General features: G+C 43.5%; 1 protein-coding gene across 3 annotated transcripts in view; it reads left to right on the top strand.

The window, feature by feature from the left end:
* The window catches only part of fkbp6 (FKBP prolyl isomerase 6), a 47,128-nt gene that overhangs the window by 23,316 nt on the left and 10,800 nt on the right, over nucleotides 1-13,012 (top strand). For all 3 annotated transcript variants that reach the window (XM_055657960.1, XM_055657958.1, XM_055657959.1), the window contains 3 exons: nucleotides 2,794-2,913; nucleotides 5,300-5,497; nucleotides 12,405-12,514. In XM_055657960.1, the coding sequence (XP_055513935.1) occupies nucleotides 2,794-2,913; nucleotides 5,300-5,497; nucleotides 12,405-12,514 (428 nt within the window). The remainder of the gene's footprint in view (nucleotides 1-2,793; nucleotides 2,914-5,299; nucleotides 5,498-12,404; nucleotides 12,515-13,012) is intronic.

The raw sequence follows: 13,012 nt of genomic DNA on the forward strand, positions 1-13,012 counted from the left end.
TTCATTGAACTTGCTTTGCACCAGTTTCTGTTCATGCCTTCTTTTGGTAAAATGGTATGATCCTGTAATTCTTGCATTGTCTTCTATCTCTAAATAATTTGTGAAAAAAATGTTAAAAAAATGCAGACGCCTTACATCTGAAATATAAACAGAAAATGCTGGAAATCTTTAGCTGGTCGGTCAGCATCTGTGGGAAGGGAAACCATTAATGTTTTGTCGTGAATGTGCTGCCTGACCTGCTAGGTCTTTCTAGCATTTTCTGTTTTTATTCTGTATCTTCTTCTTGTGTATGGCATGCATAGCCTAAAGTTGTCGGACAACTTGTTGTATTTGATCTTATTTGATTGTGCACGCCACGTTGATTGCATTCGTCGATACAGGGCGGACCACGTGAAGGTTGCAATCTCCCATCCCTTTATTCTGTATGATTTGCATGTTCACCATCACTTTCACTCTTTTGCTTGTCTACTTTCTGAGCTGAATGGGGAAGTAATGTGAAGTAATGTTCTGGAATTAAATACAAATTGCTGATTAAATGACCAGCTCTTTTTCCTTTTTGTGCTCTTCTCTCCATTAATTATAGTTTCTCTGAACTGTTTACTGTCAGATTATTATTCATTGTCTCTGCGTTATTTCCAGTGGCTTTGTAATGTTTTAATTAAATCTTTCATGTCATTGAAGGGTGGTCTGTCCCATTTGCTGTAATAGCTCACCTCAAGCTCGGTGCAGACCTACTCTATTCTGACCACATCCCAGCACAGTCAGGATATGGACTATAACTAGGCTTTGTGAACTAGTCTCTGGATCCTGAGTGCTCCTGTGCCAGGTTTGCATCGCTAATGTTGTTTAAGTGATAGGAGCAGAACCAGGTCATTTGACCCATCAAGTCTACTCTGCCATTCAATTATGGCTAATCTATCTTTCCCTTTTAACTCCATTCTCGTGCCGTCTCCCCATAACCCCTGACACCCGTACGAATTAAGAATCTATTTATCTCTGCTCTAAAACTTTCCATGGACGGCCTTCACAGCCCTCTGTGGCAGTGAATTGCACAGATTCTCCACCTTCCGACTATGTTATTACACGTAAAGAATGTTAACTGTGGCAAAGAAGCATTATTTTCTCAGGGTGCGAGCAGAGACATCAGGGTGTTCCTTCTTTAGGTGATCCCTTGTGTAAAGAATTGTCCAATAAAAAGCTGAGAGAACTGGGAATTGATGCTTAGCCATTTGATGAGAGTTGGTGGGTTGACTTGCTTAATTGACGTAAATGAATACCAGCGAAAATATTTGCAAAGTTAGAGAGGATTAGAATGAATCCATTGAATAGTTAAACTTGATAAAGTATAAAACACTGAAATTAGTTCAGATGGCACACACTTGTGAAAAGTTTCATAACAGCACATTGAAGAATAGCAATAGTTAGGAGAAATGGAGCTCAAGTGAGTGTAAGTCAAGTGAGTGGCTAAGGGGATCAGGGGGTATGGAGAGAAGGCAGGTACGGGATACTGAGTTGGATGATCAGCCATGATCATATTGAATGGCGGTGCAGGCTCGAAGGGCCGAATGGCCTACTCCTGCACCTAATTTCTATGTTTCTATGTACCTTTCTGTGGAGTGCAGAGTGAGATGGGCTACGTTGGGCATATTCCCCAGGAATGGATCAACGGAGAGTGATCTGAACAAAGAGAAATTAGTAAGAAAAGTGGCCGGTAAATCTTATCCACCGGATTGAGAATTGAGGGGAAATTGTTGAATGTTGAAGTGAAATTTGAGTCTTTAAGACCTGTCCAGAAGATAAATATTTTCAGGGAATCTTTGAGACACGTATATCCCAGAAGGGCATAGATAAAGAATGGGCCGTTTAAAAGCGAGATGTTATTTATGAAGGAGGCGTAGTAATGGATGTGGGGAATTTTATTTTTAAGGACAAGGTTGAAGTATCAATCATTTCAACTCCACACCAGCAAAGTGTTGATATATGTTGTGATGACTGATTTGTTGTCCTTTATGATATCCTCTGCAGTCCAGTAATCCTTATGCCTCCTGTGGTGACCCAGTGATGAAAGCCAACTATGGACAGAATGCTGGAGACCATTTGGTTGTGAGTGTGGTGAAGGAGAGAAAGAGAAAGGCTTGATTTGCCTGGTTGAAGGGAACATAGTAATCTGTTGCGTAGGAAGGAACTGCAGATGCTGGTTTAAATCCAAGGTAGACACAAAATGTTGGAGTAACTCAGCAGGACAGGCAGCATCTCTGGAGAGAAGGAATGGTGACGTTTCATTTCGAGACCCTTCTTCAGATAGTAATCCTGTTCCTATGACATGGGACAGGGAGAGCAACCTAGTTACAATCTTGGACATGGAGAAGCTTTCCTCACACCTTTACCCATCTTACCTATTTTCAACCTCCACTGTGTTGTTTTAAACCACCTAACCCCATACTGATACGGGGCCCATTGCCACCCATCTGCCTACCAGGGTACCAAGGACAAACCTTGTGAATATTGGCGCTCTACAGAGGAAACCCCTGTAATTTCATCTGTTTACAATAGACCACTGGTGTGGTTACAACTTCTTTTCAAAGACACAACAATATGTCAGTAAATGGTGAAAATGTAAAATGGTCTAGCAGTTTCTCTCATCCAGTGGGGTCCACTCTGATTAAGAAGGCAATTTATGAATGAGGACTTGATTTAAAGCAACTGATGTCTTCTTAATCAGGACGGGGTATGACCTCCCTTTGACAGTATTTATTGCTCTCCCTTTGACTATGTTTTGTTCCTTCGCTTTAGGAAGAGCAGGTTAAATACCCTTTGGACAAACTGCCGAATGTGGCCAATACAGAGAGGGAGTTGGGGAACCATTTCTTCCACCAGAAACGATACGAGGATGCAAAGGACCAGTACAAGAAGGTACAGAGTAATGTGTGGAAAAATAACACAGCATACTGACACCGTGAGTTACATATAAAGCTTGGTATGGATGTAGGACTAACAACCCAGAGGCTGCAGCGATTAGCACACCTCCAGATGCAGGGACAGTTTCTTCCCAGCCATTATCAGGCAACTGAACCATCCTACCAACAACTAGTCCTGTGCTACTATCTACCTCATTGGTGACCCTCGGACTATCTTAATCGGTCTTTACTGGACTTTATCTTGCACTAAACGTTATTCCCTTTATCATGCATCTGTACACTGTGGATGGCTCGATTGTAATCATCTTTTGTATTAATGCTGACTGGTTAGCACGCAACAAAAAGCTTTTTGCATACCTCGGTACACGTGACAATAAACTTATCTCAAACTCAATAGTTCTATCTCTGGTCACCTTTCTGCATAGATATTCTTGCAATCCAGAATGAGCCACATTTCTAGTTCAGCCAAGTTGTTCCAGTAAATAATTGGCAGTGTTTGAAATTCTCGTCAGTAGTGCTTTTGACTGCAACTTGCCTCTGATGTTTTGGCTTTGGCAAAACTCGCTAGCTCCAGGCCTCATCACAGCTCCAAGCCTCAGTCTAAACCAGCTGAATTCCAGACTCCGTGAGCTGGGACTGACTGCCCTGAACATGAAATAGCGCAGACTCGCTGTTGTTCGAAGTCGTGCATCCCACAAAGGAAGATGGTTGTGATTATTAGAGGTCGGTCATCTCTGTTGAAGGTTATTGCGGAGGGAGTTACTGAAGGGCAGTCTCCTTGCCTCAAACACCTTCGGCTGCTTCATCTGGAAGACGTAGAAGTTCTCACTCTGTGATGTTCATTTGCAATTCTTAAAAACAATTTAAGCAAGCTATGCCTGCATTCAACAAGTCCTGGACAACATTCGAGCATTGGCAGATCAAAGTTAAGTAACGTTCTCACCACACAAACACCAGGGAATGATCTATTCCCCCAGTAGATGGTCTAACCATATCCCAAATCTAAACATCATCCAAAAGGACACAAAGTCCTGGAATAAGTCAGTGGGTCAGGTAGCATATCTGGAGAACATAGATAGGTGAGGTTTTGGGGCTGGATCCTAATTCAGCTTGGAGTCTGACTTTGTGTCTTTTTATGTAAAAAGTCATATCTGCCGTCCCTTATTTCTACATTTTCCCATCATCCTGCAGGTCCCTTTTGACTTGAACCTTAAATGGAACAGCCACATGGATAATAAATATTGGCCATGCCACAAGCACTTGCAAAGTTATAAATAATCTTTTTAAAAGCTTCTCATCCTCTAATCCTTAGTGTACCTTTTTGGCTGAGTGATTCATATATATCAATGCAAGTATGCGTCTCAAGGATCAGCCCAATAAAGACACTTCCTGGAACAGCTGCCAAGCAGAGTGACTTTCTTGATTTTGTGTGATGGGTGATGTGGGAGGTTATTTTATTATTGTCACATGTACTGAGGTACAGTGAAAAGTGATGTAGAATCTACTTGGCTTTAAAGCATGCAATTTTAACGAAACAATTGGAGTAGCAGCTTAATGGTACATTTCAGGACATCTCTGTCAATAACACATAGAATGTGCAGAATGTATCCGGTGGTAATAAAAATAGAAAATGATAAATTGTCAGGCAGCATATATGGAGAGAGAAACAGTTACCGGTTCAGATGAATGATCCTTCATCAAAATTGGCAAGGGGGAGGGGGGGGGGGGGAGAGGTGATGGGAATATATATGTATTTTAGGTTGAAGACATTTCTGCTCCAAAATTGCCTCTGTAATTGTTTAAAAATTGCCTCAAATAGTTACTCTGATTTCATTTGAAATTTGGGAACATGTGCTTCCAACATGTTGACTCAAGAGCCTGCAAATGCTGAATCTGGAGTAGGAAGTGGCGGTTGATATTTAAGGTCAGGACCCACTAAATCTGGATAGATGAAGTCTGTTCACAGATGGAACCCCCCACACAGAGTTCCTCCAGCAGATTGTTTGTTGCTTCTGATATGTCGTTGGGTGAGGTTCCCTAAAGGAACAGACAAGTTAGAAATGTTATCTTCAGTCGTCTAATTAATATATTTCTATGTAATACCAGAACGTAATCCCATTTTCCCCCTGTTTATCCTCTCTGACCATTCTGAATTATATTTGATGCTCCTTACTTTGCTCTAGGGTTGCTATATTGTAGCATCTATGGCAAAACGAGTGAAGAAATCAGGATCTAAATTGCTAATCCCTGGGTTTTAATTGCAAGTCTGTTTTCCCCACACCTCCGCTCGCCACAGCAGGCCAGACTGAGAGGAGAAGGAGCAGTGGTAGAAGTGCCCCACGTATTCTCCATTTCATCTTATTTTCATTATTTCTCTGCAGGCCCTGTCCGTGTTTGCCAACCGCCAACCGGCTAATGAGGCCCAAAACCAGAAATTTCACTCCTCCAAACTGTTGCTGTTCCTGAACCTCTCCATAATCTACTTGAAGTTGGACTTACCAAGCCGTGCACTGGTTTATGGGGAGAGGGCTTTACAGATTGAAAGCAAACATCCCAAGGCACTGTTCAGGTGTGGCCAGGTGAGTAGATTACACTCTGTACAGCTTCTAGCTGAGTAGGCCCGCATTTTACCATAAGACATAGGAGCAGGATTAGGCGACACATCCCATCAAGTCTACTCCGCCAATCGATCATGGCTGATCTATTTTTCCCTCTCAGCCCAATTCTCCTGCCCTCTTCCCGTAACCTTTGATGCCCATACTAATCACAAACTTATCAATTTCCACTTTATGAATACCTAGTGACTTGGCCTGCCCCACCATCTGTGAGAATGAATTCCACAGATTCACCACCATCTAGCTAAAGAAATTCCTCCTCATCTCCAATCTAAAGGTATGTTCTTTTTTTCTGAGGCTGTGCCCACTGATCCTAGATTCTCCCACTACTGGAAACATTCTCTCCACATCCACTAAGCCTTTCATTATTTGATTTTACCTTTCTGAAATCAGTTGAAACGGAGGGATCGTCATGGAACAGAACCGGCTATAGCCAACAGATTGTAAGTCTCTCCAGCCTGTAATTTACTGGATTAGTCCTATACTCCTTCTTAAAGAAAGAAACAACATTAGCTATTCTCCAATCCAGTGGAACCTTGCCTTTAGCTAAAGAGGATACTTGCGTATCGTTCCGTATCCCTCTATGCCCAACTCCTTCTGTGAAGTTGCCTCTTAAATATTGTTATTGTTCCATCACTTCCACTGGCTGCTCATATCAGTTATCCAACCACTCTGGTTGTCATCTTTTTTTTAAATGCCTTCCTCTCATCGTAAACCTATGCCCCAAGGTTGAGAGATGCACCTGCCATGAGATACAGACATTTCATATCTACCGTCTCCATATCTTTTTTTTTTTTACCCCTATCATGTCAACTCTCAGACTGATCCCATCCAACCTCTCCTGATAACTAAAGCCCTCAAAATCCAAGCAACATCCTTGTGAATTTCTTCTGCACCCTCATTAGGTGATTCTAGCATCGATCCTTCAGGCACGCAAACCTCCATTCTGGAAAAGAACAGTTTATCACAACTTTGCTTTTCTCCCTTAAGCCGGTGTTCATGCTACCATTTGATCCTTTTATTCCCCAAGTTCAGTTTTTGTAAACCAGCCTCTTTATGTGAGATTCTCGTCAGACTCTTTATGAAATTCCATTTCAACATCCTCTGCATTTCCTCCAGCATTCTTGGTCAGTCGAACGCTCTTTGATTTTAACAATTCTGTGCTGACCCTCTTTCAAAATGGTTTGAAATGTAAAAAAATAACTGCAGCTGGTGGAAATCTGAAACAAAAATAGAAAAGCTGGACAAGGCAACATCTGTGCAAAGAGAACAGTCAACGTTTCAGGTCTGCAACCCTTCGCCAGAACCTATTCATGGTTTTCCTGTTTTTATTTCTGCAAGTTTTCCCACCACCAAGTTGAAAATGACCAGTCCAAGTTTGCCAGAATGTGTTTGCAAATCTCCTCTGATCAAGGGAATTGCTTTGCTATTTTCCACTTCTCCAGAAGCTCTCCTTTATCTAGGAAAACTATGAAAGCCATTCCACCCTGTCTACCTCCACCTCGTATAAGAACTTAGAATATATTTTATTTACAGAGGATGCCTTTTACTTTACAATTAACTCAATTCCTCATCAATTTTTCACTTCTTCCATTGTCTCTTCTGCTAAGGTTTTGGCAACAACATATTTTGTGGTTAAAAACTGATTTTTTGAAAATTAATTATACCGCAGCCTTCGTTTCTCCTTCTATGTCACGAAGTTGCACAACTCCTCCTTTTTCCTAGTTACCATTTGCATACCCAGTTGAAGACTTTTAGATTCCCTAGCACACGATTATCCCACTTTATTCAACTTGTTTTCTTCTTTATCTGTTCTTTCAAGACTCCTATATAAAGCCCAGTTCTTATTTTGAGTTATTTCGTTGGTATGTGTCTTGCACCTCTTTTGTTTCATTGTCCCTCTGTGTCTTTGTCCAACCTTTGGTTATTCTCCTGGTTTCCCCCCCTTGTGTGACTGTACAAAGCCTGCACTCTAAAGATTTTTTTAACCCATTGTCCCATTATATTTGAATCTGCCAATCTTTGTTCTCATTTAGCCTGGACGGTTTCCTTCGTCTCATTGAAATAAACCCTGCTCAGGTTAATATGTTCTCGTGAGATTGCTCCCTGCTTTATTTACTCATCAAAATGTTATGACATGAAGAAAGTATCAGACTTGAAGAAAACACACAAAATTGCACAAAGGATATGGGAGGCAAGTCAAAAGATTTGACTGCATATTAAAAAAATAATAAATATTAATTAGAAAAGAAAAACTAAAGGACAAGACAATATTAGCTGTAAATCTAAAACCATAATTTCCTTGGCTTGTTTGTGTAGGGGAGGGGGGGGGGGGATTTAAAGTGAGTCTCTGGGTTGGCCATTCAATAAATGAAATGAGGGAATTAAAGAAAATAAGGAAATGGTCCAAGCTCGAAACAGGTATTTTGCATATTTTCACTAAAGCAGATACAAATAGCACCCTATAATGAGGTCTCCCCTCATCCTTCCAAACTCCAGCAAGTACAGGTCCAGTGCCTTCAAATGCTTATCATAAGTTAACCCAATTATTCCTGGGATCTTTCTTGTAAACCTCCTCTGGACCCACTCCAATGCCAGCACATCTTTCCTTGGATTTCATCATCCCCATTTCTGGCTGTCTGCCTTCCAAGTCTCCAACCTTACTGTTTCCCAGCCCCGCACAGCCTGGTTTTACCATCTCCCCAAAATCCATAAACACAACAGCCCTGGGAGACCCATTGTTTCTGCCTGCTCCTGTTCCACTGAAATGATTTCCACGAACCTCCAATCCATCCTATCCCCCCCCCCCCCCGTCCCTGGTCAAATCTCTCCCGCCCTATGTCCAAGATACCTCACATGCCCTTCGTCTCTTTAATGACTTGCACTCTCCGAGCCCCCACTCTCTCATCTTTACTATGGACGTTCATTCACGTTCATTCACTCTACACTTCCATCCCCCACCAGGAAGGCCTTAAAGCCCTCCATTTCTTCCTGGACTGCAGAACCATCCAATTTCCCCTCTACTAACTACGCCTAGCGGAGCTGATCCTCGCCCTTAACATCTCCTTCGACTCCTCTCACTTCCTCCAAGTCCAAGGCGTGGCTATGGACACCCGCATGGGCCTCAGCTATGCCTGCCTCTTTGTAGGGTACGTTGAACAATCCCTGTTCTGGGCGTACACTGGCCCTATCCCCAAACTCTATCTCCGTTGCATTAACGATTGCATCGGTGCTATCTCCTGCACCCATGCAGAACTCATGGACTTCATCAACTTCATCACCAATTTCCATCCTGCACTCAAATTTACTTGGACCATCTACGAAACCTTCCTCCCCTTTCTTGATCTCACAGTCTCCATCACAGGAAATAGACTATTGACTGATGTCTATTACAAACCCACTGATTCCCACAACTATCTTGACTTCTTCTTCTCACCCTGCTTCCTACCAAGACTTTATCCCCTATTCCCAATTCCTCTGTCTACGCCGCATCTGTGCCCAAGATGAGGTGTTCCATCCGAGATGTCCTAATTCTCTAGGGATTTGGGGGTGCCCCTCTCCCATTATAGATGAAGCCCTCACTCGTGTCTCCTTGGTACCCCGCAGCTCCGCCCTTGCTCCCCTTAACCCTAGTCGCAATAGAGACAGAGTCCCCCTAGTCCTTGCCTTTCACCCCATCAACCGTCGCATATAGCACATAATCCACTGAAATTTTCACCACCTCCAACGGGATCCCAACACTAGTCACATCTTCCAATCTCCACCCCTTTCCACCTTCCGCAGAGACAGTTCCGTCCGCAACTTCCTGGCCCCTCCCCAGATACCTTCCCCTGCATCCGCAGAAGATGCAACCACCTGTCCCTAGACCCCCTCCCTTGATTCTGCCCAGGGAACCCGACAGTCCTTTCAGGTTAGGCAGAGGTTCACTTGCAGCTCCTCCAACCTCATCTATATCCGTTGTTCAAGATGTGGACTCTTATACATCAAACGTAACCTGTGCGATCATTTCTCTGAACACCTTCACTCAGTCCGCCTGAATCTAACTGATCTCCTGGTTGCTAAACACTTTAATTCCCGTTCCCACACAGACCTTTCTGTCCTAGGTCTCCTCCATTGTCAGAGTGAGGCTAAAGGCAAATTGGAGGAACAGCATCTCATATTTTGCTTATAGCTCGGTGGTGCCAATATTGATTTCTCTAACTTCAGGTAGCCTCAGCAGTTCCCCTCCCCTACCCAAGATGCAGTGGCTTCTCGTTTTCACCCAACAAACAGCTATCAATGGCATGTTTCCTTTATCATCATAACTTTTTTGTATATCTTTCATTCATTGTTCTTTCTATATCGTCGTCTATATCTCTTGGTTCCCTTATCCCTAACCAGTCTGAAGAAGGGTCTTGACCCGAAACGACACCCATTCCTTCTCTCCTACCCCACTGTATGAACATTGACTTCTCTAGCTTCAAGTAACCCTTGCTTTCCCTCTCTCTCTACCCTCCTCCTTCCTCCCAGTTCTCCGGCCGGTCTTACTGACTCCAACTACATTTTATATCTGTTTGCTTTGTTGCCTTCTCCCAGCTAATAATGATCTATTCTACATTTTCTTTGACCTCCATTTCCTTTGTCCTGTTACACTTCCTTATCTATGTATCTCCCTCTCCCGACAGATTCAAGATTCAAGATTCAATTTAATTGTCATTTGGACCCCTTGAGGTCCAAACGAAATGCCGTTTCTGCAGCCATACATTACAAACAAATAGACCCAAGACACAACATAATTTACATAAACATCCATCACATCGCTGTGATGGAAGGCCAAAAAAACTTATCTCTCCACTGCACTCTCCTCCCCCCCGATGTCAGAGTCAAAGTCAAAGCCACCGGCTGGCGATGGCGATTGTCCCGCGGCCATTAAAGCCACGCCGGGTGGTGCAAGGTCGCACACCGGGTCTTGGTGTTAGAGTCCCCGGCGTGCGTTCGCAGAGTCCCGCGGCCATTCCAAGCCGCGCGGGGCGGTGCTGTAGGAGCTCTTCGACCCCGCAACTCGGGCGGGAGAAGTCGCCGTTGCGAGAGCCCTGAAAAGCGGTCTCCCTCCAGGGACCCGCGGGCTCCCGGTGCCGCCGTCCGCCAGACCCGCAGTTGCAGCCTCCGAATCTCCGGAGGTCAGGCCACAGCAGCAGCAGCGCTCCACCACCGCTCCACCCGCTCTGGACTCGGCCAGCTCCGCGACGGTGACGGTGAGTCGTCGGCACCAGAGTCCCCGGTCTTCTCCTGTTGGAGGCCGCTCCTCGTTGCAGCCCCAACGGCAACGGAGACCCGACAAGAAAAGGTCGGGTCTCCCGTGCAGGAGAGATTTAAAAGATTCCCCCTCCGTCCCACCCCCACCCCCACACACACACCCCAACAAAAAATAACAAAAACTACATAGAAACATAGACAAAAAATAATAAAAACGCGGACGGGCTGCAGAGGCCGCTGCTGACGAGAGTCGCGCCGCCTACCGGAGACAGCTGTCTGAAGAAGGGTCTCGACCCAATACATCACCCATTCCTTCTCTCTAGAGATGCTACCTGTCCCGCTGTTAATCTAGCTTTTTGTATCTATCTCTCATCTAACTGATTGAAGACATTTGAGAAATCTTTAATCGGATTTTATCTTGCACTAAATGTTGGACCCTTTATCTGTACACTGTGAATAGTTTGATTGTAATCTTTTCTTTGACTGGATAGCATGCAACAAACCTTTCACTGTACCTCAGGGCACATGACAACAATAATATCCTAAACTAATAGCATGCAAATAAAGCATTTCACTGTATCTCAGTACACACAACAACAATAGAACATAGAAAACATAGAAAAATAGGTGCAGGAGTAGGCCATTTGGCCCTTCGAGCCAGCATCGCCATTCAGTATGATCATGTCTGATTATCTAAAATCAGTATCCCGTTTCTGTTTTTTCCCCATATTCCTTTAGCCCTAAGAGCTGTATCTAACTCCCTCTTGAAAGCATTCAGTGAATTGGCCTCCATCGCCTTCTGTGGCAGAGAATTCCACAGATTCACAACTCTCTGGGTGAAAACGTTTTTCTTCATCTCATGCCTTAAACTGTGGCTCCTGGTTCTGGACTCCCCCAACATCGGGAAAATGTTTCCTACATCTAGCCTGTCTAATCCTTTAAGAATGTTATATGTTTCTATGAGATCTCCTCTCATCATTCTAAATTCCAGTGAACATTGTATATCAATATAAATCTGCACAACCCTGTTGAGATGTAACCAGACCTATAACCTCTCTTTTCTCTGCCATGTATCTAGCCACACATTAATCTGCTTTGCCTTCTTTTTCTCACCAGAACATGACACTGGTAGCACAGGAGATTAATGGAGGACCTGAGCTTCAACTTCTTTGCTGGCATCTGAAACAGTGACTGTGTTAGGTCAATCGTTGTGTCCTCTTTGTTGTGGTATAAAATGTTTCCTAACATCTGTGTTCTCCAATGCCCCTGCAACAGATTATTCACCTTGATATCTTCACCGTAGGGATCAAGAGGCAAAGGAACGAGGAACTTGATTGAAGGTTGCAGAAAGTCCTGTCTCCCTCCTGCTTTGGAATCTGCTGTGATTACTATCCATGTCTCTTCTCCCCCCCACTTTGTATATTGCAGAGTGTCATGTTCTCAATGATCTCAATCTATTGTGATCCATTCCACCATGGCTTTGATGCCAAGTATGTGTTTGAGAGAGGCACACATTCAAAAATAATCCTGCACTTCCTGACCTTTAGATGACGTCCTCTTTCCATCTTATGCGCTCTCCGCTTGTACGTAACCCTCGTGGCTAACCAAGTTGTTTGTGTGGTCCGTCTTGTGCCAGGCCTGTATGCTGCTGCTGGAGTACGACAAAGCCAAAGATTTCCTCATTAAAGCACAGAAACTGGAGCCGTTCAACCCGGACATCAACTCTGCCCTGGTGAAGCTTGACGGGTGAGAATGGTCTCTCCTGGAAAACTCTGATCTGCAGATCATTGTATAGGCACATCATTGTAATATTTGAAATAATGCAGGGACCGTTTTCAGACACTGCACGTGGTAAGGAAGCCTTGCCCACTGTGGAAAGTATTTTGGTAAACTGAGCACATGATTTTCCGATTGCATCAAATCTACACAGCCAGAAAATGTCCCCAGTCAGTACGTGTTATCATAAAAAATAATTCACAATTTGTACTTTTTATGTTATGGTTGTTTTAATTATATTATTGAAGTAATATTTTCTTTGTGGCATCAAGTCTTGCTTGAGTTGAGGCTGGGTTCTGGAATATTGGTTTGTGGGAACTGGGCAACAGCCCTCCTGTTTTTCTGAGTAAATTAGGAGACATTTCAAGGTTAATATGAAAATGTCAAAGATTCTCTGTAAACCAAATTCTGGAACAAAATACATTAAAGCAGTATATGGGATATTCAACAGAAAAGAATGAAACATCT

The sequence above is a fragment of the Leucoraja erinacea genome, chromosome 28, assembly GCF_028641065.1.
Source record: "Leucoraja erinacea ecotype New England chromosome 28, Leri_hhj_1, whole genome shotgun sequence".
NCBI classification, from domain to species: Eukaryota; Metazoa; Chordata; class Chondrichthyes; order Rajiformes; family Rajidae; genus Leucoraja; species Leucoraja erinaceus.